This window comes from Salmo salar, chromosome 14, assembly GCF_965601325.2.
Source record: "Salmo salar chromosome 14, fSalSal1, whole genome shotgun sequence".
NCBI classification, from domain to species: Eukaryota; Metazoa; Chordata; class Actinopteri; order Salmoniformes; family Salmonidae; genus Salmo; species Salmo salar.
The window spans coordinates 71130328-71157836 of record NC_138304.1 but is presented as its reverse complement, the minus strand read 5'-3'; the positions used below and the strand labels follow the sequence as shown (position 1 = coordinate 71157836).

The 27509-nt window shown below is 41.8% G+C and overlaps 1 protein-coding gene across 1 annotated transcript; it reads left to right on the top strand.

The window, feature by feature from the left end:
• Positions 1–1084: 1084 nt before the first annotated feature.
• Positions 1085–27213, top strand: LOC106569982 (cell adhesion molecule CEACAM5). Its single transcript, XM_014141794.3, has 9 exons — positions 1085–1241; positions 1501–1839; positions 7603–7887; positions 8499–8765; positions 10449–10727; positions 10984–11238; positions 11446–11566; positions 23790–23830; positions 24399–27213. The coding sequence occupies exons 1-8, from the start codon at positions 1193–1195 to the stop codon at positions 23806–23808; spliced, it is 1614 nt and encodes a 537-aa protein (XP_013997269.1). The 5' UTR covers positions 1085–1192; the 3' UTR covers positions 23809–23830; positions 24399–27213.
• The last annotated feature ends 296 nt before the right edge of the window (positions 27214–27509 follow it).

Here is a 27509-nt window from a genome sequence, read left to right as displayed (position 1 = left end):
AGACAGGGCTACGGATGCAAGGACTGAGCATCCATGATATCAAAATTATAGTTTTAACCATGTCTTGAGGCTATACAGTGTTTGTTTACACTTACTTAGTTTACAACCATTGGAGTGAAACAAGCTTATATTTGGGGTTCTGATGTGGTACGACAGTTGAGGTAAGCTCATGAGGCATTTATACATTATATTCTTCAAGAATAAATGGGGACATAATTAATTTTGTCCAAACATGGACATAGGAACTGCAGATTGCCCCTTTAAGTCACATGAGACATTTCCCACATTTTTATAACTTTAATGAGACATTTCTTCAATGAGACATTTCCCAGATTGTCAGGTTAGTGTAACGCAACTCATATGAATCTAAAAGTGACTTCAAATGTACATTGAAGATTCCAGTTCCTGCCGTCTCGAGCTGTGGTGTTGGTGGTCTGTTACATAGGATATAGTGCACTGTACTGGCACATCTATACAGGTCATGAGAGACCTCAACGATGTACCGTGTACAGTAGAATAGATACTTTATTGTCCAGAATGTATTTCTTTATTTCTGTCTGATATTCTGCCTCCAAGACCTAGTCTCTGGAAATTCCAGACCTAGACATTTTGCCTAGTGTACAACTGAACTATCAAGCTGAAACCTTGTCTGGTATATTCCACTGGGTGTCAGCACTGTCAAGGCAGATGGCAAAATCAACATTGACCTAAAACAATTGCAGTAGACTAGCCTACAATGCTTTTTAGGGTTTGGGGTGAATATCTTTTGAAATAATACATGTATTTTTTGTCTTTGTTTGCCACGTGGAAAGCTATAGTAATTCCTACTTTTCAAGCAATACATTGTATTTAGATTTTCTTAATGGTTGAATTGCTAAACTTACAGTAATAGTAGTCTCTATGAGCGTTTATGATGACTTGGCATAAATTGTTAGGCTATTTGAAATATTGGGGCATACTAGAGATTATAATTTATTTGACTTGTTCATTCTTATTGGTAATAATATGTTGTAGTACGTCAAAATAGAGTGTGGTATGTGAAGGGTATAAATCCATTCAAAGAGGCGGGTTTTCTGATGTTGACACCTTTACTGGGTGTGTACCCGTAAGGAAGTGAGTACTCATTCAGTTCGTAAAAGCGACAAGTAGCCCGCATTATTCTCTGTCGCAAGAAGGGTTCCAGACATCTGGGATGGATTTGCTTAATTTGAGGTCGCTTGTCATTTTGCTGTCAGCTGTTGGTAAGATTAATGAATATATTAATTATTGTTAGGCCTACATTTAATAGTAAATACAAAATACTTTGAGTTGTGTTGGCTGGGTTTGTTTTTGAAGGCGCATTGCCGTTGTTCTAGTATAATGCCTTTTTCAGACCAATAATAGGCTAACATTATTTATAACTGTTCGCTAGTCCATTGCATAAAGCTTGCTCCTGTCTTGATGTCTATCACACACTTGTATGTTGAAGTGAACACCTGCATTCAAACCGGTTTCTCTCAGGATGCTGCAACGGGCAGAGTGTACTGCCAGCCGGCCCCTTGGAAGGAGTACAGGGAAAGAACATCACGTTCAAAACCATTATCATCCCCACAGATGTAGGCAACTTTATCACAGTATCTTGGAATTTCAACGGTGGTAGTGGACTTGTACCTGTTGTCACTTCTGCGCCTAAAGGAGAGACAGTTGGCGCTGGTTACGCAGGAAGAGTATCACTGAATTCATCCACCGGCGAATTAAAGCTGGGATCCTTGACGGCAAAGGATGCTGGAGACTATGCAGTGACTATGGTCACTAGTGCTGCTGTACAGCGCACAGGTACAACGTTGCTCAGAGTTCTAGGTGAGTACAGAAAGTCGTTGATCGCAAGCATGCGTAAAACGTTCATTGAATGCGTAAATTACCCGAAGTAGCCTACACATTTTGGCATATGTTTGCCAAAAATCTACTTTATTGTTATTTACAACCAACTGTTTTCGTCTATTCTATTTATTCCCAAGTAGACCCTACCTGGATGATAGGTATGCCCCTCCCCACAAATACCTCTTGATGTATAATTGCCCCAAAAATATTTTAAACGAGTAAAAAAAAATGGTTCATGTCAAAAGGCAAAAACTATCAAAGTGAGAGATAACCTGAAAAGATGCTAAGGCTCAGGGTTTTATATCCATCTTAAGGGCGTGGCCCTTTAGCTTGGAAAATAGGGTTGTTCTTAACCACGACGTTGCGTCTGGACACAGCCCGTCTGGACACAGCCCGTCTGGTCTGGACACAACGTCGCGTGCGCGAGCGTCGCAAAATAAATTTAGAAATCCATGTTATTCAATTATTGCGCGCGCGCCAACGAGCGTCTGCGATGCCAAGGGCTAAAATAGAACTTCTTTCTATTTCTGACGCAGATCGCGCTGCAAGTCCTGCCTCTCCCATCTCCTCATTGGTTTTACCCATGTGGGTGATTGAAAGACTAACTGTGTTGCTGGTTGTCGTGGTAATACTATGAAAGTGTAGATGGATCACCATATAAGTCTGGAAGGAGGAGAGATGACTAGAAAAGGTTCGGTTGGCCGTTTTATGTGTGGATTAATTGTCGGAGTAGAGGACCTTGTGCATTTCAGGTAAAATAACAACTCAATGTTTAAATCCCAGGACAAATTAGCTAGCAACAGCAAGCTAGCTAAATAGGACAAATTAGCTAGCAAGTGCAAGCTAACTAGCTAAATTGCCATACATGTTTAATGCTTTTCGACCTTTCCCCAAATTAATGTCATTGGTTCAGAGTTTGTTTTGATATTTTAACCTGCGTGTCTTGATCGAGTTTGATGTAGGGGGAAAAAATGTATTTATGCACGATGGCGCAAGCGCAGCCGGTTTGGGTTCCGTGTTAGCCGTGGTATATTGACCATATACCACAAACCCCCGAGGTGGCTTATTGCTATTATAAACTGGTTACCAATGTGATTAGAGCAGTAAAAATACATGTTTTGTCATACCCATGGTATATGGTCTGACATTTGTTAATTTTACCTTTATTTAACTAGGCAAGTCAGTTAAGAACACATTCTTATTTTCAATGACAGCCTAGGAACAGTGGGTTAACTGCCTTGGTCAGGGGCAGAACGACAGATTTTTTCCTTTGATCTTGCAACCCTTCGCTGACATACCACGGCTGTCAGCCAATCAGCATTCAGAGCTCAAACTGCCCATTTTATAATTTACATTTTAGTAATTTAGCAAAGCTCTTATCCAGAGCAACTTACAGGAGCAATTAGAGTTAAGTGCTTTGCTCAAGGGCACATCAAAATATTTTTCACCCTAGTCAGCTCGGGCATTCAAACCAGCAACCTTTCAGTTATTGGCCCAACACTCTTAACCACTAGGCTACCTGCTACAGAGCTAGGCAACTGTGTGTGTGTGTGTGTGTGTGTGTGTGTGTGTGTGTGTGTGTGTGTGTGTGTGTGTGTGTGTGTGTGTGTGTGTGTGTGTGTGTGTGTGTGTGTGTGTGTGTGTGTGTGTGTGTGTGTGTGTGTGCGTGCGTGCAGTGTCACAAGGCATTTCCTAGATTGATGCTTAACCATGCCAGGATCACAAATTAGTTTTGCCATATCTCAGCTAGACACACAGCCTATGTGATGCAATTTCTCTTTGGGGGCTTACAGTGCATTTGGAAAGTATTCAGACCCCTTGACTTTTTCCACATTTTGTTACGTTACAGCTTTATTCTAAAATAGATTAAATCAAAAAATGTCCTCAATCTACACACAATATCCCATAATGACAAAGAAAAAACAGGTTTTAAAAAAACAGAAAAACATTATTTACAAAAGTATTTGGACCCTTTGCTGTGAGACTCGAAATTGAGCTCAGGTGGATCCTGTCTCCATTGATCATCCTTGAGATGTTTCTACAACTTGATTGTAGTCCACCTGTGGTAATTTCAATTGCTTGGACATGATTTGGAAAGGCACACACACCTTTCTATATAAGGTTCCACAGTTGACAGTACATGTCAGAGCAAAATCCAAGCCATGAGGATGAAGGAATTGTCCGTAGAGCTCCGGGAAAGGATTGTGTCGAGGCACATATCTGGGGAAGGGTACCAAAAAATGTATGCAGCATTGAAGGTCCTCAAGAACATAGTGGCCTCCATCATTCTTAAATGGAAGAAGTCTGGAACCACCGATACTCTTCCTAGAGCTGGCCGCCCGGCCAAACTGAGCAATCGGTGGAGAAGGGCCTTGGTCAGGGAGGTGACCAAGAATCCGATGGTCACTCTGACAGAGCTCCAGAGTTCTTCTGTGGAGATGCGAGAACTTCCCAGAAGGACAACCAGCACTCCACCAATCAGGCCTTTATGGTAGAGTGGCTAGACGGAAGCCACTCCTCAGTAAAAGGCACTTGGCAGCCCGCTTGGAGTTTGCCAAAAGGCACCTAAAGGACTGTCAGACAATGAGAAACAAGATTCTCTGGTCTGATTAAACCAAGATTGAACTATTTGGCCTGAATGCCAAGTGTCACAAATGGAGGAAACCTGGCACCATCCCTACGGTGAAGCATGGTGGTGGTAGCATCATGCTGTGGGATGTTTTTAGCGGCAGGGATTGAGAGAATATTCAGGATTGAGGGAAAGATGAACGTAGCAAAGTCCTTAATGAAAACCTTCTCCAGAGCACTCTGGACCTCAGACTGGGTTCACCTTCCAACAGGACAATGACCCTAAGCACACAGTCAAGACAACGCAGGAGTGGATTCTGGACAGGTCTCTGAATGTCCTTGAGTTGTCCGGCCACAGCCCGGACTTGACCCGATCGAACATCTCTGGAGAGACCTGAAAATAGCCGTGCAGCGACGCAATCCATCCAACATGACATCGCTTGAGAGGAACTGCAGAGAAGAATGGGAGAAACTCCCCAAATACAGGCGTGCCAAGCTTGTAGCGTCATACCTAAGACTCGAGGCTGTAATTGCTGCCAAAGGTGCTTTGACAAAGTACTGAGTAAAGGGTTTGAATACTTATGTAAATGTGATATTTCAGTTAATGTTTTTACATTTGCAAACATTTCTAAAAACCTGTTTTTGCTTTGTCATTATGGGATATTGTGTGTAGATTGATGAAGGAAAAACATGTTTTTAATCCATTTTAGAATAAGGCTGTAACGTAACAAAATGTAGAAAAAGTCAAGTGTTCTGAATACTTTCTGAATGCACTGTATGTCAAATTAAATGGGCAGTCAGTACATTTTTGTATAAATTAATGATATGTACCATAGGATTCTTGAAGAAAACAACTTTACACTACTTACACTACTTGCGCTGTTCTGTGAAGGGAGTAGTACACAGAGATCTTCAGTTTCTTGGCAATTTCTCGCATGGAATAGCCTTCATTTCTCAGAACAAAAATAGACTGACGAGTTTCAGAAGAAAGGCCTTTGTTTTTGGACATTTTGAGCCTGTAATCGAACCCACAAATGCTGATGCTCCAGATACTCAACTAGTCTAAAGGCCAGTTTTCAGCTGTGCTAACATAATTGCAAAAGGGTTTTCTAATGATCAATTAGTCTTTTAAAATGATAAACTTGGATTAGCTAACAAAATGTGCCATTGGAAGACAGGAGTGATGGTTAGTGAAAATGGGCCTCTGTAGATATTCCATTAGAAATCAGCTGTTTCCAGCTAATATAGTCATTTACAACATTAACAATGTCTACACTCTATTTCTGATCAATTTGACGTTATTGTAATAGACCAAAAAATGTGCTTTTCTTTCAAAAACAAGGAAATTTCTAAGTGACCCCAAACTTTTGAACGGTAGTGTAGTTTAACTGTTGTTCCCCATCAGAATCGAAAATATAAGCTTGTTTTACTACAATGTTTGTAAACAAAGTAAATGTCAAACACTATATAGGCGCAGAACATTGCTGAAATTATCATTTTGATATCATGGATGGTCAGTCCTTGCATCCATAGCTATGTCTGTGAATTTGAGAGTGGTTACATTTCTCCAGCCCAGTCCCTCAGATTTTTACCAAAACAGAAACGCTTATTGTTACTGATTTCTGTTTTTTAAATTTTTTACATTGCATAAAAGTACAGAGCTTCGTAATGGTATAGCATAAACTACAGTTGGAGAAAGCTATTGGAAAGCCCTGCTGCTTTAAAAGTTGATAATCTGGTATTCCCAGTTTTGAGGAAAAGCCTTTCAAAGTTTTCAGTTGTTAGAGAGCTGTTCTTTGTTTACTCCCGTTCAGCATTGTTCACACCCTCTTAAGCCTTAGCCCCACCGTTATCTTTAAAGCTGCACTATTTCCTGGTTGCAAAAATTCAAATAGTTCACCTCATTTCAGTTTATGTGACAAAACAAGCATGTATAGTGTAGAGAATCATTGTACCATCTAAACCACTGAAAAATATATTTTCCATGAGCAAAAATATAGCATTTTCAGCTGTTTGAAGCTGGTGTACAAAACTGAGTATAAAAGATGCAAAAACTAAACAACGGGAAGAGATTTAGCGCACATAGAATATATCTACCGTTTCTTAGGCTTGCTTTCAATGAGAATGACATATCTATAACTCACAGTTCTATGTGAATTTGTTCAGATCTCCCAATAAGTTACATATTGCAGCATTACGAATTCACATAGGGACAGTTGTCCGTCTACAGACGGTTGGCTGACAAGGTCACAAAAATGATGATGTGATTCTGAACGGTCAGATAGCTAGCAACAATGACAAGAAGCTGCCATGTGGGGAATCATAGGTGTCTCATTTCAGATAGTTTTATCTCGTTCTTGATACCATGTCTTGTTTTGAGTTTTTTATTTACTGATTTCATGATACACTCGTTGGTTCTATTACAGCCTGTGACATGGCAGACCAATCAGAAGTCATCCCTCTCCATGTCCAGTCCCTCTATTTCAACCAATCACTGCTAGTGGGAAGGTTCATGTCTTTTTTCGTAACTTACCAACTAGGCTCGTAATTTAACATTGTTATTAGTATACTGGTTTGTTATTAAAGTTCATATGTTCAAGAAGGAATTTCTGCCCTAAAAAATTTATTTCGATGCAAAAACTTTTTTTTACTTTGAAATGCCTCTCCTGTGAAGTAGTAACGTCCTTCATTTGCCCCCGTTCACGTGCTGCGCCACATATTCAAAGCTTTGAAGGATGGCAATGATGAGTCAGAACTGGGGAAAATGGCTTTCATGTTATGGCAAAGTGTAAAACCACTATAAGGTGATATACCATTTTATTAGGTCAGATTAAAATGACCCCTGTGTATTTTTGGTCAGTAAAATGCAGTTTAATCTATGACATCACAACCATTGAATGAGCACTTGTCCAGTTCACAACATATTCAGAAAGTCTTTGCTGACAACCTGTTATTTACTATTCAGGAGTTTAATGCTTTCGCTCCCTCCCCCTGGTCTTCCACTACCAAATGACATTGCTTTGCCTTAGAGTACAGCTTCATTAATCCCCCTCCCTCTGCCTCAAAACGCAAGTACTGACATAACAGTTACCCTGACGCCCCTTGACCTATTTGTCCATCACGTCACCTCATCCTCCCATTCACCTTCCTCTACCTCCGCCCTCCCCTCTTCAGAACCGGTCTCCGCCGTGACCATCACGTCCAACCTGGACGAAGCGGTCGAGTTCAACAGCACTGTGGTCTTGACCTGTTCGGCCAAAGGCTCCTTCCTCACGTACAAGTGGCTCAACGGCACCGCCCCGCTGGTCACCGACGGGAAGCATGTGACTTTGAGTGCAAACTACACAGTGCTGACCGTGGCTGGAGTGTTCAGGAAGGATCTGGTCGGACCCATCTACTGCACGGCCTTCAACAATCTAGAGAGCGAGAACAGTGCCCCCTTCAACCTCACTGTCCGCTGTAAGTACATGTGTTCTTATAGCCTGGTCTGACATCTGTTTGTGCTGTCTCGTCATTGTTATAAAGACAGCACAAACGGATCTGGGACCAGGCTAATATTCTTATCCATTGATTCCACTCACGTCTCTGCCAGGCTATCTGAAAGGTTCAGGTAATGTTTAGTTTAGAGTCTTAGGAGGCTTTGTGTGACTTGGTACACTCCCAGTAGGCGTTTCTACACCCAAACCCCTCTTCTGTTATGCTGAAATCACACCAACATTCCGAGCTCTAGTTTTATCAACACTTAGATATGATATTGAGCAGTAGATCAATTATTTTGTGTGCTGGCTTTAGAATAAGTCAAGCCAGCCGTTTTCTATATTGTAACAGTGAGCGGCAGGCGGATCTAAATCAGCCATCCATATCAGGCTAGTACAATGCGGGCGACAGGAAAATGCAGTACAGATAAGATCTACATTTCGTCATAGCCCCTCTGAATAGAGCACCTGGGAGGGGATCGACCTCTCGCGGCTTGTTTTTGTTAAGATTTTATGAGCTGCTACATTGTGGTTTGCAGCCTTAGGCCTACATTAAACACGGCCGAACTTAACTATTTTCCAATATATTTGCAGATGGGCCAGAAAACATCGCCACGACAGTCACCCCCACTGCTGAGGTCCAAAAGAAGGGTTCCAACATTACATTGACTTGCTCAGCCCAGTCTAGCCCTGCGGCTGTGCTTCAGTGGATCCACAATGGAGTCCTGCTCAATGTGATTGGCCCCAAGCTGGTACTGGACAACGTTGCCGTGGCACAGAGTGGAAACTACTCCTGCATGGCCAGCAACGCCAAAACCTTGCGATACCTGGAATCCACAACAGCCAAGTTCACTGTAGTAGGTGAGTAGGAGTGGAACCACAAGAGCCAATGAGATATCAAGGTTTTATACATGGATAGGAAGGGTGCTTTAGTGAATACAAAAGGGGGACCATGCACAGTATACTGTTAGAGACCTAGAGAGGCAAATCTTGCTCTAGTGGAAAGAAAAGTAGGGAAACAAGTTGTGTTCAGTTGAGCTGCAGTATTCTACAGAGGTTCTTGTCAGTAACAGTTCTTTCAGATGTTGCACTCATTACACTTTATTAGACTTGACGTGTTCTAGTTGAACTGTTATACTAATTACAAGGAAGTTGTTAAAATCCTTTGTACAATTTAATGTTTGTTTTCAGCCACTTTTAACACAGTTTCTTTCGAATTTGCCGTTAGTCCTCCAACCCTGTCTCAAAGAGATTGTATCATCCTTATTAAGGTGATACCATGAACAGACAGACTGAAACCTGTTTCCTGGCTTGGTGCCCCTGAAGGCATAACACCAAACACAGAATTTTTTTTCATGTAATTTTGAAGCATGCCGTAGACGTTTCAAACCCAGTGATCTCGTATCATGGCAACTTTGTACGTTCCCTCATAGGTTTTTAAAGCTAGTGAAATATGTGCTGCATGCCATGTAGTACAAAGAGTGCATGGAAACTGTTTACAACGGGAGACAGTCTACCATTTTGTGAGTGACTAAAACCTGCACGGTTGGGGGATGGTCTTTCAAATTGCCTGGAGTCCTTGAGTCGGGTGTTGTTTTGTAGAAGGAAGAGAGATTGGGGATGGGGAATTGGGGGGGGGGGATTGTTGCCCATTTAGCAGTCCTTTCAGTTATTCTATGAATGTTCCCCTGTACTTGGTAAACAGTAGTGACTTTAAGTCCAGTTATTCCATCATGAATCATAGAGTTACACATTTTACTTTTAATGACTGACTAAAACTGGGGAAATAGGAATTTGCCTCTGAAAATGTTTGCCGTCAAGCCTGACTCGACACTTATTGGCCAAAGTGTTGGTTAGGCAGTTGTGAGTCACCATTGAGGACCATGAACTTTGTGTTTAAAATATATTATCTTGGCATTAGTTTTCCAACACTCATTAGTCTGGAAAGGATAGATCGAGATTAACAAGACAGTGGTTTCACATGTTGTCCAAAACAAAAAGGCAAGGTTGGCCTTCAGTTCCAGTGAGCATGTTAATTGCATTATCTATTCATGTAGGTACTTTGGTTTTGGTTGGTGGACAAGTTTTTGGTACATCAGCCCATTCAAAGACTCATTGTAAAATAATTACATTTTATTTGATGTCACATTTTATGGAAACATGGCCTGATATAAGCTGGACAGTGATATAGCAGCTACCCATTGGCCACAGACGTCAATTCAACATCTATTCCACATTAGTTCAACGTCATTTCATTGAAATGATGTGGAAACAACGTTGGTTCAACCAGTGTGTGCCCAGTGGTTAGTTAGATGTAATGTCATTATGGTATAATGAAAGTACAATGTTTTATTTTATTTAATAGACATCGTCCAATCCATTCAACTGAAATCTAATGAATAGTTCATCAAGCTTCATGTGGTGTTTACGTTGTAAATACTTTAGTACTCTGAAATCTGGTAGTTGGAAGTGAAACCAGCTGTCTTTCAGAGTTATCATCTGGTCTGTGTAAACCCTAACTCCATTTGTCCTCTGTGTTTGTAGAGGCCATATCCGGCGCTAAGATCACAGGCCCCAATGGAACGCTCGTTGCAGGTAACAGCACGGCCACCCTGAGCTGCCAGGCAACCGCCGGCACCGCCGACACCCGAGTGTGGCTGAAGAATGGCGCGGCCCTGTCTCCTAGCAACAGGGTCGTGGTCTCGGCAGACAAGAGCTCGGTCACGATCAAGCCGGTGCAGAAGGAGGACAGTGGAGAGTACCAATGCAAGCTGACCAATGCTGTGAGCACAGACTCTGCCAGCCTCAAGATAGGGGTCAACTGTGAGTAGAAGGGCCTTCTGACCTCTTCACTGACCCTTAACACCGGTCGCAACCCTGACCCATCAAGGTTAAACAAAGTTAATTCTACTGTTACTTTGTTCATAAATGTTACAGTATCCAAAAAGAAAAGCTTTGTATTTCACCTAAATCCATGATAAATTGTCTGTATGCTACACTGCAGTATTATTTAGGTCAGAATGGCCAAATCCAGGGGAATTTCAAGTATAAAGCTAAAATTCTCCTTTCCATGTCACAGTTGGTCCTGAGACTGTGTCCGTGAAGGGGCTAAGTTTCGTAAAGGTGACAGAGCCAGTCATGCTGAAGTGTGCCGCGGTCTCTCTCCCTGCTGCCACCTACACCTGGAAGTTCAATGGGACGCTGACCGACGTGATGACAGCCGAGTACGTCATCGAAGCCGCTGTGGACAAGAACAGTGGAATTTACACCTGTGAAGCCAGCAACGCCGTCACCGGGCTGAGCACCTCTGTTGCCCACAAGCTGTCCGTCACAGGTTTGATTGTGGAGGCTGTAATACTATTCAACCATTTAGCACCATGGCTCTTAGGATGTCTTCTCACCCTAACTGTTGTAAGGATCTTCTACTTACAAATCATGTAGCACTGTCCACGTTTATCTCGTATGAAGCCGTTGCACTACTTTGAGATGTTCTGATGATGATGATGATGATAAATGACTGATTGTTCTTGGGATTCCGCAGAGGAGGGAACACTTGACGATGGTCTGTCTGGCGGGCAGATCGCTGGGATCGTCATCGGCGTGCTTATCGCCCTAGTGCTCATCATCGTAGGAGTCCGCTACATGAGACGGAAAAAACCACCGTGAGTTCCCTTGGTTCTACTTTTGATCCACTTATGCTATTCCATAGAAGCCAGTATGGCTCTTTTTGCAGACACAGCTGTTGTGTGTATTGATACACAATCTGTCATCGTCTCTGAATACCCTTCCTGTGCATCTACAGTTATCGCTTTCACTTCTCTCTTTCTTTGGCATCCTAGAACTTGTATGCCTGATTGTTACCAAGTACAGAATCTTCACTCTGTTCATAGCATCCAAACTCTCTGCACTCCCAAAGCCCTGTTTCAGCAAACTCTTTGTAGCTTTTCATATGCGTCCACATAGATAAGGTACTGATTTTGTTGGACAGAGCAAAGAGAGTTAAAGCAGACACAGGCTGACACGCCTCGCACATTCCAGCATTTGGCAACCGAAATCAATAAAAAAAACACCCCTTTCGGGTCATGGGCGTTCTGAACAAACCAGAAAGGGAGAAATATACCACAGGTGTCCTTGCTCAAAACCCTTTTTCTCATTGGATCTCCAGCTTGTTGGAGTACATGTTCACATTCTCATTCCTCACCCCTTCCTCACTAATAAGAGTGTTGTCGGCAGAACAGTAGTGCTGAGCAATTTGCGCTTTTTGTGATTGGTTTCGGTTCAATTATTAAAAAATAATCCCGGTTTTCAATTATTTTTTGAAACATTAAATGCACTATGCATTATGTGGGTTGAATGCTGTAAGAACACAGAATTAAACAATGAATAAAAGTCCCATGATGGTAGTGACTGCCATTACTGTGCATCACTTATTAACCATCATTTATCACTTTACTTTAATCACAATATTTCAGTTGTTGTGTATATTACATTTGTTTTATTTAAATACTTTATTATTTAATTCCAAGTCATCATCTGATCTCTATAGAGCTGCTGCCTATGCCGTCTGACAAAATCACTATTTTAGTAAAATCAAATCAAATTTTATTGGTCACACACACATGATTAGCAGATGTTATTGCGGGTGTAGCAAAATGCTTGTGCTTCTAGCTCCGACAGTGCAGTAATATATAACAAGTAATATCTAACAAATTACACAACATATACCCAATACACACAAATCTAAGTAGGAATGAATTAAGACTATATACATATGGGTGAGCAATGTCAGAGTGGAACGGACTAAGATACAGTAGAATAGTATAGAATACAGTATATACAGTTGAAGTCGGAAGTTTACATACACCTTAGCCAAATATATTTAAACTCAGTTTTTCACAATTCCTGACATTTAATCCTAGTAAAAATTCTGTCTTAGGTCAGTTAGGATCACCACTTTATTTTAAGAATGTGAAATGTCAGAATAATAGTAGTGATTTATTTCAGCTTTTATTTCTTTCATCACATTCCCAGTGGGTCAGAAGTTTACATACACTCTGTTAGTATTTGGTAGCATTGCCTTTAAATTGTTTAACTTGGGTCAAACATCTCAGGTAGCCTTCCACAAGCTTTCCACAATAAGTTTGGTGAATTTTGGCACATTCCTCCTGACAGACCTGGTGTAACTGAGTCAGGTTTGTAGGCCTCCTTGCTCGCACACACTTTTTCAGTTCTGCCCACAAATGTTCTATAGGATTGAGGTCAGGGCTTTGTGATGGCCACTCCAATACCTTGACTTTGTTGTCCTTAAGCCATTTTGCCACAACTTTGGAAGTATGCTTGGGGTCATTGTCCATTTGGAAGACCCATTTGCGACCAAGCTTTAACTTCTTGACTAATGTCTTGAGATGTTGCTTCAATATATCCACATAATTTTCCTGCCTCATGATGCCATCTATTTTTTGAAATGCACCAGTCCCTCCTGCAGCCAAGCACCCCCACAACATGATGCTGCCACTCCCGTGCTTCACGGTTGGGATGGTGTTCTTCGGATGCAAGTCTCCCCCTTTTTCCTCCAAACATAACGATAGTCATTATGGCCAATCAGACCAGAGGACATTTCTCCAAAAAGTGCGATCTTTGTCTCACATGTGCAGTTGCAAACCGTAGTCTGGCTTTTTTATAGTGGTTTTGGAGCAGTGGCTTCTTCCTTGCTGAGCGGCCTTTCAGGTTATGTTGATATAGGACTCGTTTTACTGTGGATATAGATACTTTTGTACCTGTTTCCTCCAGCATCTTCACAAGGTCATTTTGCTGTTGTTCTGGGATTGATTTGCACTTTTTGCACTATAGTACGTTCATCTCCAGGAGACAGCGTCTCCTTCCAGAGCGGTATGACAGCTGCGTGGTCCCATGGTGTTTATACTTGCGTACTATTAATTGTACAGATGAACGTGGTACCTTCAGGCATTTGGAAATTGCTCTCAAGGATGAACCAGACTTGCGGAGGTCTACAATTTCTTTTCTGAGGTCTTTGCTGATTTCTTTAGATTTTCCCATGATGTCAAGCAAAGAGGCATTGAGTTTGAAGGTAGGCCTTGAAATACATACACAGGTACACCTCCAATGACTCAAATGATGTCAATTAGTCTATCAGAAGCTTCTAAAGCCATGACATAATTTTCTGGAATTTTCCAAGCTGTTTAAAGGCACAGTCATCTTAGTGTATGTAAACTTCTTACCCACCGGAATTTTGATACAGTAAATTATAAGTGAAATAATCTATCTGTAAACAATTGTTGGAGAAATTACTTGTGTCATGCACAAGTAGATGTCCTAACCGACTTGCCAAAACTATAGATTGGTTAAAGAAATCTGTGAAGTGGTTGAAAAATGAGTTTTAATGACTCCAACCTAAGTGTATGTAAACTTATGACTTCAACTGCACATATCAAATTTATTCATATAGCCCTTCTTACATCAGCTGATATCTCAAAGTGCTGTACAGAAACCCAGCCTAAAACCCCAAACAGCAAGCAATGCGGGTGTAGAAGCACCAAAACCTAGGAAGAAACCTAGAAAGGAACCAGGCTATGAGGGGTGGCCAGTCCTCTTCTGGCTGTGCCGGGTGGAGATTATAACAGAACATGGCCAAGATGTTCAAATGTTCATAAATGCCCAGCATGGTCAAATAATAATAATAATAATCACAGTTGTCGAGGCTGAAACAAGTCAGCACCTCAAGAGTAAATGTCAGTTGGCTTTTCATAGCTGATCATTGAGAGTATCTCTACCGCTCCTGCTGTCTCTAGAGAGTTGAAAACTGCAGGTCTGGGACAGGTAGCACGTCCGGTGAACAGATCAGGGTTCCATAGCCGCAGGCAGAACAGTTGGAACTGGAGCAGCAGCACGGCCAGGTGGACTGGGGACAGCAAGGAGTCATCATCTCAGGTAGTCCTGAGGCATGGTCCTAGGACTCAGGTCCTCCGAGAGAGAGAGCGAGAGAGAGAAAGAAAGAGAGAATTAGAGAGAGCATACTTCAATTCACACAGGACACCGGATAAGACAGGAGAAATACTCCAGATATAACAGACTGACCCTAGCCCCCCGACACAAAACTACTGCAGCATAAATACTGGAGGCTGAGACAGGAGGGGTCAGGAGACACTGTGGCCCCATCCGACGATGGGGCCACAGATGAGTAATGCAAGATATGTAAACATTAAGTGACTAAGATACCGTAGAATAGAATAGAATACAGTGCCTTTCGGCGGCAGCCTCTAATGTGCTAGTGATGGCTGTTTAACAGTCTGATGGCCTTGAGATAGAAGCTGTTTTTCAGTCTCTCGGTCCCAGCTTTGATGCACCTGCACTGACCTCACCTTCTGGATGATAGCGGGGTGAACAGGCAGTGGCTCGGGCGGTTGATGTCCTTGATCTTTTTGGCCTTCCTGTGAGTTATTTCCTTCGTCAAAGTAAATAAGGCATATTTTCATGACTGCTGAATACAAACTATCAATCACTTAGATCATGTGTTTTCAGGTACCTCGCTAACCAACTGCTTTCTATCCCTCTCGATCGTGCGTGCATTCTTCTCTCCTCTCCGTGTCTGCCTGACAGAAACATACAGGCGTGCAATGGATTATGGCCATTGTAGTTAATTACCACGTTTGCTGCCCTAAACTATGTCGAATTTTGTCTTGTTGGAAACTACAACTCCTTACTACACCGCACAGTTCGGGCTTGATCTGATTGATCTCTAGAGAAACTACGCAATGTGCGCATTGAGCGCACAGAAAAAACCCGAAGGAGATGGAACTCAAATAATTAAACCTTGAACATCAATAGACAAGAACAGCTCAAGGACAGAACTACCTAAAACAAAATTAAAAGGCACACATAGCCTACATATCAATGCATACACACAAACTATCTAGGTCAAATAGGGGAGAGGCGTGGTGCCGCGAGGTGTTGCTTTATCTGTTTTTTGAAACCAGGTTTGCTGTTTATTTGAGCATTCTGAGATGGAAGGAAGTTCCATGCAATATGGGCTCTATATAATACTGTACACTTTCTTGAATTTGTTCTGGATTTGGGGACTGTGAAAAGACCCCTGGTGGCATGTCTGGTGGGGTAAGTGTGTGTGTCAGAGCTGTGTGTAAGTTGACTATGCAAACAATTAGGAATTTTCAACACATTAATGTTTCTTATAAAAAGAAGAAGTGAGGCAGTCAGTCTCTCCTCAACTCTTAGCCAAGAGAGACTGGCATGCATAGTATTTATATCAGCCCTCTGATTACAGTTAAGAGCGAAACGTGCCACTCTGTTCTGGGCCAGCTGCAGCTTAACTAGGTCTTTCCTTGCAGCACTGGACCACACGTCTGGACAATAATCAAGATTAGACAAAACTAAAGCCTGCAGAACTTTCTTTTTGGAGTGTGGTGTCAAAAAATCAGAGCATCTCTTTAATACAGCCAGTCCTCTCCCCATCTTTACAACCATTGAATCTATATGTTTTGACCATGACAGTTTACAATCTACGGTAACGCCAAGTAATTTAGTCTCCACAACTTGTTCAACAGCCACACCATTCATTACCAGATTCAGCTGAGGTCTAGAACTTAAGGAATGATTTGTACCAAATACAATGCACTTAGTTTTAGAGATGGTCAGGACCCGTTTATTACTGGCCACCCATTCCAAAACAGACTGCAAGTCTTTTGTTAAGGGTTTCAGTGACTTCATTAGCTGTGGTTGCTGATGCATATATGGTTGAATCATCAGCATACAGTACATGGACACACGTGCTTTGTTTAATGCCAGCGGCAGGTCATTGGTAAAAAATAGAGGGCATAGAGAGCTGCCCTGCGGTACACCACACTTGACATGTTTGACATTAGGGAAGCTTCCATTAAAGAACACCCTCTGAGTTATATTAGATACTGTAGCTCTGAATCCACGATATGGCAGAGGTTGAAAAGCCATAACACATACGTTTTTCAACAACAGGTTATGGTCAATAATATCAAAGGCTGCACTGAAATCTAACAGTACAGCTCCCACAATCTTCTTATTATCAATTTCTTTCAACCAATCATCAGTCATTTGTGTCAGTGCAGTACATGTTGAGTGCCCTTCTCTATAAGCATGCTGAAAGTCTGTTGTTAATTTGTTTATAGAGAAATAGCATTGTATTTGGTCAAACACCATTTTTCCAACAGTTTACTAAGAGCTGGCAGCAAGCTTATAGGTCTGCTGTTAGAACCAGTAAAGGCCGCTTTACCACTCTTGGGTAGCGGAATTACTTTGTCTTCCCTCCAGGCCCGAGGACAAAGACTTTCCTCTAGGCTCAGATAAAAATTTTGACAGATAGGAGTCGCTATTGAGTCAGCTGCCATCCTCAGTAGCTTTCCATCTAAGTTGTCAATGGCAGGAGGTTTGCCATTATTGATCGATAACATACATTTTTCCACCTCTTCCACACTAACTTTACAAAATTCAAACTTGCAATGATTTTCTTTAATTATTTGTTATTTTATGCATGAATACAATTGCTCGCTGTTCGTTGTTGGCATTTTCTGCTTAGGTTTGCCCACTTTGCCAATGAAATAATAATTAAAATAATTGCCAACATCAAATGGTTTTGTGATGAATAAGCCAAGATGAAAGATGAAGTTGAATTTGGCTTTCTTTCTTTATTTTTTTTTATTTTTTATATTTTTTTCTCCCTAATTTCCTGGTATACAATTGGTAGTTACAGTCTTGTCTCATTGCTGCAACTCCCATACGGACATGGGAGAGGTAAAGATCGAGAGCTGTGCGCCCTCTGAAACACAACCCAACCAAGCCCCGCTGCTTCTTGACACAATGTCCACTTAACCCGGAAGCCAGTCGCTCCAATGTGTCGGAGGAAACACCATGCACCTGGTGACCGTGTCAGCGTGCAGTGGGCTCGGGCCCGCCACAGGAGTCGCTAGTGCACGATGGGACAAGGACATCCCTGCCGGCCAAACCCTCCCCTAACCCGGACAACGCTGGGCCATTTGTGTGCCGTCCCATGGGTCTCCCGGTCACGGCCGGCTGCGACACAGCCTGGACTCTAACCCAGAATCTCTAGTGGCACAGCTAGCACTGCAATGCAGTGCCTTAGACCACTGCGCCACTCGGGAGGCCAAATTTGTCTTTCTGCCCATAATTTAATTTAAAGTACTCCAAGGTTTTATTCCATCATTGTTTATATCAATGATATTGGCTTCATGATATAGTTTCTTCTTCTTTTTGTTGAGTTTAGTCACATCATTTCTCAATTTGCAGTAAGTAAGCCAGTCAGATGTGCAGCCAGACTTATTAGCCACTCCTTTTGCCCCATCACTTTCAACCATACAGTTTTGCAATTCCTCATCAATCCATGGAGCCTTAACAGTTCTAACAGTTAGTTTCTTAACAGGTGCATGTTTATCAATAATTGGAAGAAGCAATTTCATAAATTCATCAAGTGCAGTGTCTGGATGCTCGTCATTAATCACATTAGACCAACAAATATTTCATCCACATAAGAGTCACAGCAAAATCTTTTGTATGATCTCTTATACACTATTTTAGGCCCAGCTGTTGGAACTTTGGCTTTCCTGGATATAGCCACTATATTGTGATCACTGCATCCAATGGGTACGAATACAGCTTTAGAACAAAGTTCTACAGTATTAGTAAAAATGTGATCCATACATGTGGATGATCTTGTTCCTGTAGTGTTTGTAAACACCTTGGTGGGTTGATTAATAACCTGAACCAGATTACAGGCACTGGTTACAGTAAGAAGCTTCCTCTTGAGCGGACAGCTTAATGAAAACCAGTCAATATTCAGGTCCCCAAGAAAGTAGACCTCTCTGTTTACATCACATACACTATCAAGCATTTCACACACATTATTTAGATACTGACTGTTAGCACTTGGTGGCCTATAGCAACACACCTAAAGAAAAGGCTTTAGTTGTGCTAAGTGAACCTGCAACCACAACACTTCAATAACACTTGACATAACATCCTCTATAAGCATTACAGGGATATGGCTCTGAATATATACAGCCACACCTCCCCCATAAGCATTTCTGTCTCTTCTATAGATGTTATATCCTTGTATTGCTACTGATGTATCATCAAATGAATTATCTAAGTGAGTCTCAGAAATGGCTAATATATGAATGCTATCTGATGTTAGCAAGTTATTGATTTCATGAATCTTATTCCTAAGGCTACATATATTAATATGGGCTATTTTCAGCCCTTTCCTGGGTAGCTTATCAGAGATAGACATGATACTGAAAAGAGCAAACAAAGCAAGAGAAAAAAATGTACATTCAGCCGTCCATTAATCACTTGGTGTGTGTGTGTACTGCGGGGTTGAAGCTACGAACCCATAGGCTTGGCTCTCTCATCCCTTCCAGGCTTCTGGGAGGGAGGGTGGACCATGAGCCTGTCATGACGGATGTAAGCAATGTCCCCACGCGCTCTGGCAGCTTTCATGGCTGGGATCAGTTCTTTCCACTTCTGGCGCACAGCTTCAGGATAGTCCTCGTTGAGGAAGATCTACGTTCCGCTCAAGTTCTTGGCTCTTTCCAGAACAGCTACCTTGTCCTTGAACCTCAGGAACTTGACCACTATTGGCCTGGGCCTATCACCTGGGCCGGTGGTGGGTTTTCCAGTCCTGTGGGCGCGCTCCACCTCAATCTTCCTGCGGTCCATCTTCAGTTTCTCAGAGATCATTTCCCTCACTTTGTCCTCAGACTCCGTCCAGGTCTCATGTGGAGATTCTGCAATTCCATCCACAACCATGTTGTTCCGCCTTGATTGTCCCTCGAGATCTGATTTATCTTTAGTCTGATTTATCTGTTATTGTTTTTGTTATCATGGATTCACACACAGAACTGATGTCCTCTCTCAGTGACTTACAGATTGTTGTCATCTTGCCGTTCTCCTGTTTCAACTCATCGAGCTGACCCTGGGAGAACTGCAAACTGTTCTTCAGGTCCTGGACCTCTCTGGTCAGGTCGTTCATTCTTTTATTAGTAGAATCCACGAGTATTTGGACAAAACACTTTAAGCTATTTTGTTGTTGTTGTAACAACTGCTTGTAGGTCTTTTTTGTTCGTTTAAAAGAACCTTCACGTGTGATAGAGTCGTGGGCTGCGTTAAAGAAAACCCGCTAGCTTGATATGCAGCTAGCTAGCAGCCAGGCTAGCAGTGACGCCAAATAGCTCCTCAGACCCGTCCTTGGTCGGCAGGATCACTGGAAAGAGATAGACAGTCCCAGCAACTGATGCCAACTGCGTCACCGGATTCAAACTAAGAAGCTAGCTACCAAGAACTTTCCAATACACTTTCAAACAAACTTTTCAAACAAAACCGAGCTCTTCCTCGTTCCACATTCAACAGGATGTGACGCTATATTAAAACAAGGAAATGGAAATAAAGTTACATGGATTTCTGATGCAAATGTGAACCCAACCACCTTCATCCAGACAGGAAGATGAGCCCCCAGATAACCAACCAGCATGACACGCATTTCTAACCGCTTGCTCTGTTTCACCGAAAGTGCAGACTTCCTACCAGAGAACTAACAAGCTGACAGCCAGTGAACAAGGGGAATGCAGTATGTTGTTGAAAGCAGATACCTGGTTGGTCAGGTTTAGACCGCCCTGTGTGCACGACTGGGTTCACACACAGCTGCACACTTGTTTAATTGGGAGAGGGACTGGCGGGTGCAAAGGCAGATACTGTTTCCTGATTAGTGTGATAAGTGGCTGCACAGCAGGCCAGGCCCCTATGTAAGATGGGGATTAGCGATTTACAGGTGCTGACATTGTAGGTTTCTGGTAAAGGTCACTCTTTATAGTGAGCAGATTTTTTTCCACCGGTTGAGCATATAAATGTCTGTCTCAGGTATACACTGAATCTGTTTAACCATGTTCTAATATATGTCACTGGACACTTTTACAGAGTATCCAAGTGATTTAAGCAACTAAGATATGATTCTGTTGATATTGGCTCGATCAATACCATGACGACATGTATACAGTAGATAAGTGTTCCAAAGATCTGCGTGTGTTTATCCTGACTCTTCCTACTCATTCTGCCTGGCCTTGTCAGCCTGGATCAACGCTGTGGGTTTCAGTATTTTGAAAACACAGTTGGACCACATTCCAACACTCTCTCTAGCCTCACACTCAGGAGCGGAAGATTCCATCTCAACAGCGGGGTCCGCCACTTTTTTCGCTCCTCTGAATCCTCTTAAGATAACAAGCTGTCTGGGCGTGGTGCCCCCGAGCAGTGGAACAGACCCTTCCAGCCGAGCTTAAGCCTCTCTTCTCATTTCTGACGGACTAGAGAGGTGGACATAGTGTCAGTGGAACAATGATTAGATAAGGGGAAGATATGCTCTTCTTTATCGTCCACAATTGGAAATTGTTCTTCCCAGGATAGTCACTGGGGATAGGGGAGATGCTGAGTTGAGAGTATGGTTGGAATGTCACCGTCGTGTCTGCACAGGTCTCTCTCTCTCTCTTTCTGTCCATCTCGCTCTTCTTCTCGCCTCATCTGTCTTTTGCCGTCTGTCATTCTAACATTCTTACTCTACAATCCTCTCTTCCACTCGGTTCCCTCTTTAAGTCCCAGTGGCAGGTAAGAGAGGACAGTTTCCTCCATACGGTTTGTCCTGAGGGCCATTCCACACGGACATATTCATATGTCTGTGAAGACATGCCGTAATTCAGCCATAGTACTGGTAGACGGGCACATCTGCAGGAACAAAGCGAAGACCGTCAAGTACCCGTAGTTGATATTGTAGTTATTGAGTCGTCCTCTTCCTGTGTTGTCTACTGCTCTTATCAATGGTGTACAACTAGGCTAAATGCTCTGATGCTTTCTGAGATGAGATCCCAGCATAAAAAAGGTTACAGTATCTACCAACACTGCTCGTGTTTGTCAGGGCATTGGGGTCTGTTCATTAACCCTTTACACTCGTGGGAATTGGCCTATATGGATAGAGCTAAATAGAAATGTTTCTTACAGAAGGAATATGAAAAACATAACCATGGTATCCATTAAAAGGAAACCGTTTGGAGATTATGGGAAAATGATTCAACTATAGGTGAGGACAAAACAGTTAATTAAACACAAGATTGAATCCAAACATTACACTGTTGATTTTATGTGCATTTTACATTTACTGTACTTTTCGCCGCATTTGTTGTTATCGAAATCTAAAAATACTCTGGATACATTCAGTAACATGATAAGAATATTAATGGGAAAAATGTGGTGTAGGTGCAACATAAGACAAAAAGACATGAAATTGTTTGAGGTCTAACTGGTGTCTCTAAGTGGCTACACACCTCTCCAAAGTGTGCACAGTTCCTAAGTAATGTCAATGCACTTTTAGGACTCAAAGAAGAGTCTTCAACTATACTGCCCTACCAAGCAAAATAGCAGTAACTGCTCATAGAGTGAAACTGAGAAAAATGACTTCGAAGTTTATTGTCCAGCCAAATGAATTGTAGGCAGATCATTGGAGATGTGATTATCTGTCTTACTATGAGGTTATTTTTTATTATTATTGGACCCTGACCTCTGACATGACCTTTGACCCTAGACTGCATTTACTGCCTTGCTTGGTACACCCACTGGAATATGTTTCCATTACAATTTTTTTTTTTACACAAGCTTGTGTTAACATGTTTATTTGACTTTATTTTGTGGCTGTCAGTGTTTATATATAGTTTGATACTTGTGTCAGCAAAGAACAATAAATAATACCAAGGTAAACCGTAGACACTGCAGCCCAAACTCAGTGAAACCAAGGTAAAAGGCAGTAACTGATGTGAGTGATGGCAGTTTGTGCCTTTTTCCAGTCACTGCAAACATGAACCCCCATTTTCTACATAACACAACACAATGGAGGCAGGATATGATATTTGTCTTCATGATAAAGCATATATTTAATGTATAACAAATGTAAATAACTCATGTTTGACCAAATGTGCAGTTACTGCTCTTTTGCTTGGTACGGCAGTATAAGGTGCTATTTTGAACTGTCCTAGCTGTACTGTTGAGGAACTAAAGCAAGCAGACTTGTAGCTGTTTTGCTTGGAACACAGTCCTGCATCCCCGCCATCACACAATTACTGTTGGTGTTTACACATTCCAAAAACAGTCCATTATAAATCGCAATCTGGTCAGGTAGGCATCATTTGAAAGCGCGCTCTATTGCCACCATGGCTTGCTAAGTTACAAAATACGATGTTACAGCGTTAGGCTTTCACAAGGCAATTCAGAGAAGCAGATCGTAAGGTTGGTAGGCATAGAATAGAGCCACGAGGGCATTCAGATGTGTGTTCCCCGCCAACTTTCTTCACAATACGACAAACATAGGCCCGTTCTGTTCAGAACAGCCAGCGTATGATGCCATGTCATCTTGTAACTGTACATTTAAGCATTGTGATCATAAATATTGACAATTAAGAACGGCCTCCTGCGTGGCGCAGCGGTCTAAGGCACTGAATCGCAGTTACTGTACAGCCACTGCATTCCAATTTAGGTGCTTATCAGTGTTCAAATCTGCCATTTTCAACCCGTATATGGGGTTAAATTGTAAAAGAGCTACCTATGGGCATTCCATCAAAGAAATAAGGAGACATAATTCCTTTGAAATGATAGCTGCCTGTCTATATTTGTTGCTGTCATGTGGGTATATGATCTAAAATCAAGTCATTCAGGATGTCAAAGCAAAGTTATCATCCCCACAACAGTGAGGCGTCTTGTTTGCTCAAATCCCTTCAAAGCGAGGTCATCGTTCCACTAATCGGCACTATTTTCTTTCACGTTCTGTTTCAGGATCGAGTCGCCATACTAGAAGAGAGCCCCGAGGAAAGCTGGTAAGTCGCTCTGTGATAACTCCATATTATCCTCAAGTTGTTTGCGTTCCCTTGTCAGGCGACGCAAGCTAGCATTATCCTCTGTTGTAACAGCAGTTATCAAGGCTGTCTCCAGAGCCTGGGACAAACATATCCTTGTTGATGACATTCTTATTGCACTGTGTCTGAAGTTATAGCTACCATTCTATGGTGCCACTCCCTATCACACAAGTCTGACCTGAAAGGCCTCTGCCTTTCAGATAAGAATGTTGACTTTACACATACTGTAGGGAGTGGGCACCAAGTCCGATTCTGGCATAGCTACAGAAAATCTGTGTGCTTCTTTCGTCTGAATGAACAAGGCAAAGATCCTCATTTGGGCTATTAGCATTTTGGGAGTTGAAGTAGAACAAAAGCCAGTAGATACTGTATAGCCTAACTATTGCCAATGTTCACCTAAGAGGTGAAAGACTTTCAGATGAGGGATGATGGGGGGGGGGGGAGTCATTTAACTTCAGAAGTTATTTTTTACTACAGTGTTCTTAGTGATAAACTATAAGTCATGTGACCCCTTTCTTCTCGCTCACAGGAGCTATCAACCCAAAGAATCAGCCAATTATTCCCCTCAAGATCCATCTCTGCAGTCGGGAAGACCAATCAGGTGGAACCCTCCCCCAGGTCGGTCCAGCGAAACGAACATTTCATCACAAAGCCCACATAACCACAGGGGTCACAACATTCCTCCCTAGGAGCTGGTCATCTCCTTTGAAAATGGTGGTGTGTCTGGGACTCTGGGTCATTGTGCTTGGATTGGACCGGAAAGCTCCAACGCATCTATCCCGTCTAACATCTATCTGTCTGTATGGACTTATTTTCCTTCACACACGTTCCCTCCTCTCCATCCAGCCCATTGGCTAAGGTAAACAGCTTCCACCACTCCATGGGATGCTGGCCACCTTCGCAAAACAGAGGAATGTCATCGCTTACATCAATTTCTCCACATATTCCTTAGGAAATTAAATGCATAGACTTGAGCGATGGTGATGCCCTGTCCGTAACGAATTATCATTTTAGCTTTGAGGAACTGGAGGAGGATTTAGTGGGGGCAACATAATGTAGAAGATTGTAAGGCTTAGTCACTTGGTCACTCCTCACTGATCACAACATCAAGGCGAATGGGCAAATATCGTCTGAAACTTTGAAACACCTGACGGACACAGGTTCATAAATCTGACGTTACCACCGCCGTGTCTCTGCTTGATCCCAAGGGTCGTTTTTTTTTATTTTCTTTTTTTTTACATCTGCAAGATCTGCTCGTAAGAGCTTCATGTCAAAACAGCAACGACAAGATCCAACACGCAGCAAATGTTAGGGGGAGGGGAAAAAAGGTAAGAATGTTTTTGTGGGCAAAGACATTCTTTGGTTTTGGAGGGAAAATGTGTGTGAGTCAGGGCTGTACTAATGAGTTTCATTATTTGTTGTATTCCACTTTTAAAATGGATCCATCGTTGAAATTTGAATATTGTTTGTATTATTTTGGCTTTTGTAGTATAATCCCCCAAAAAATACAAAAAGTGTGTTTTTAGGACCATAAATTAACAACTGCCATTTTATGTTTACTGTAACACAACCCCTTTTTACCTACTTCTTAGCTTTGTGAAAAACGACATCCTTGTTTTTAGTCACTAGTATTTATTGTTTGAAACCTTAGTTGAATACATTGAGCTGATGGTGTTTTTTTTTATCCAATGAATGATAATGAGTAGTTTGACAGCACACACACCTTCAGTTAGAACACACAGTACTATGGGTTGAGTTCATTATCTGTTGTGTTTTCTCCCACTTTTGAATGGCATGAACAGTAGTTACTCTTGTAAGCCTGGTAATGTTAATGTCACTTGACCGTGGAAGGGGTTTATTTTGTGGTTTGACCTACTCTGTTAAACCATGCAATTATATACAGCATTCGGTCTAATGAAACAGAAAGACACACACATAAAGACAGATACACAGACACCAGAACTTGAGCACAGTAACCAACTAGATCCATTGATCCACATTGGTCTAACCACTGCATTTGATTTAGTCATATGGCTCATTAGTTGTCAAAGAGATCTAAATAAGGAACTTGATTCACTGAGTACGAATGAGATTGTTGCGTTTTTGTCTAGTTGGTTTAATTCTTGAAGATGACCAGGGAGAAATTGACAACTTTACCTGAAGTTTTTTTTTGTTTTTTTTACTGTGGGATAGACCAGCTCAAATGAAAAATGGCACATCAATAAACTGCTCCCTTTGTAAATATGATTTACTTCATGTAAATGTGAACTGTAATGAACATTGTATTTTTTAGGCTTGACATTCTGTCATCTATTTGGGGTTTCTTGCTCAATCTTAATTTGAATATTTCAAAATATCATACATTTTCTCAGGTTGTTTGCAATAATGCGTATTATTCTTTAACGACTGAACTGCCTATATTCATGAATCATTTTCTCTTTGTATAGACACGCCTCTGAGATGTTTGTTTTAGTTTATTTATTCTTCTGTTGCTACTGCCATTTGCTTTTGTTACAGTCTGGTTTATTTCCAAAATGAACTTTACTTCCTGTGTCTAGCTAACCAACCCCAGTCTCTGTATTTCTCGCTCTCTCTCTCTCTCGCTCGCGCTCTCCTATTTGTTCCTGGGATTTGGAATGACACAACATAAAGGCGGACCAACGGTTCATTTTTTAAATCCTCTTTACTGGTGAGAACCAAGAGGATTTCTGTCTCGCTGCAGTTGGGGTGTGTGTGTGTGTGTGTGTGTGTGTGTGTGTGTGTGTGTGTGTGTGTGTGTGTGTGTGTGTGTGTGTGTGTGTGTGTGTGTGTGTGTGTGTGTGTGTGTGTGTGTGCAATGGTGTTCTCCTCTCCTGCCCCACCAGTGTCCCTGTTTCTTCACAGGTATACCTCAGAAAGAAAGAAAGAGTGTAAAGACCTGCTTTAACAACAGAGACAAGGAATCCCTGTGGTGGACAGGTTGTGTGCTCAGGGTGGGAAACCGACACCCTGAGCACAGGGGTGGGTTAATTAAAGCATCCATATATTATCCGAACCACATTTACATTTGACCTGGATTTGATCCTCTTGTAAACACATTCATATAAAATGAGCTAACCTGTCTAAATTAGGTCTACTGTTGAGTGCAGTTAGAATGGGAATATGAATGTGCAGATGAACAAACACTACAAGGTGCAGGAGGTGCTTGGTAGTGACCAGGCTATCAAGTTCATTTTCCTTGAGTCAACAATGGCTTTTTTTTTTTTTTACTGTTGGTCTGGTTGGGTGTTAAAACAATGGGACAATTGTGTAACACTGTACTTGAATGTAAAAGAAAACTCAATAAAATGTAGTGTACAAAAATATCCCTGGATCCCTTTTATGTCATAAGATTTCAACTCATCTAGGATCTCAACCTTTTTGTTGTTAGCGTATTAGGTTTCTTGGGTTAAAAGTGCTGTGCATGTCTAACAACGGTGTGTAATAAGGCATGACATCAAATCTACTGAATGTAGAATGTTTCTGAGCAATTATCTTGAAAATGAAAAGAGGAGTTTGTATACTTCCTTAATAACTTGATTGTAAGATGTAACACTTAGTTGTGGTTTAAATGTACGTTCAAAAACTCTGTCACTCTCAGGAAGGTGTGCCTGCATAGGAG

Excerpts from the sequence above, each read along its gene's own strand:
- LOC106569982 (XM_014141794.3), top strand. The coding sequence starts at position 1,193 with ATGGATTTGCTTAATTTGAGGTCGCTTGTCATTTTGCTGTCAGCTGTT. Across the intron at positions 8,766-10,448 it reads AGCCAAGTTCACTGTAGTAG|AGGCCATATCCGGCGCTAAG; the intron begins GTGAGTAGGAGT and ends CTGTGTTTGTAG. Across the intron at positions 10,728-10,983 it reads CCTCAAGATAGGGGTCAACT|TTGGTCCTGAGACTGTGTCC; the intron begins GTGAGTAGAAGG and ends TCCATGTCACAG.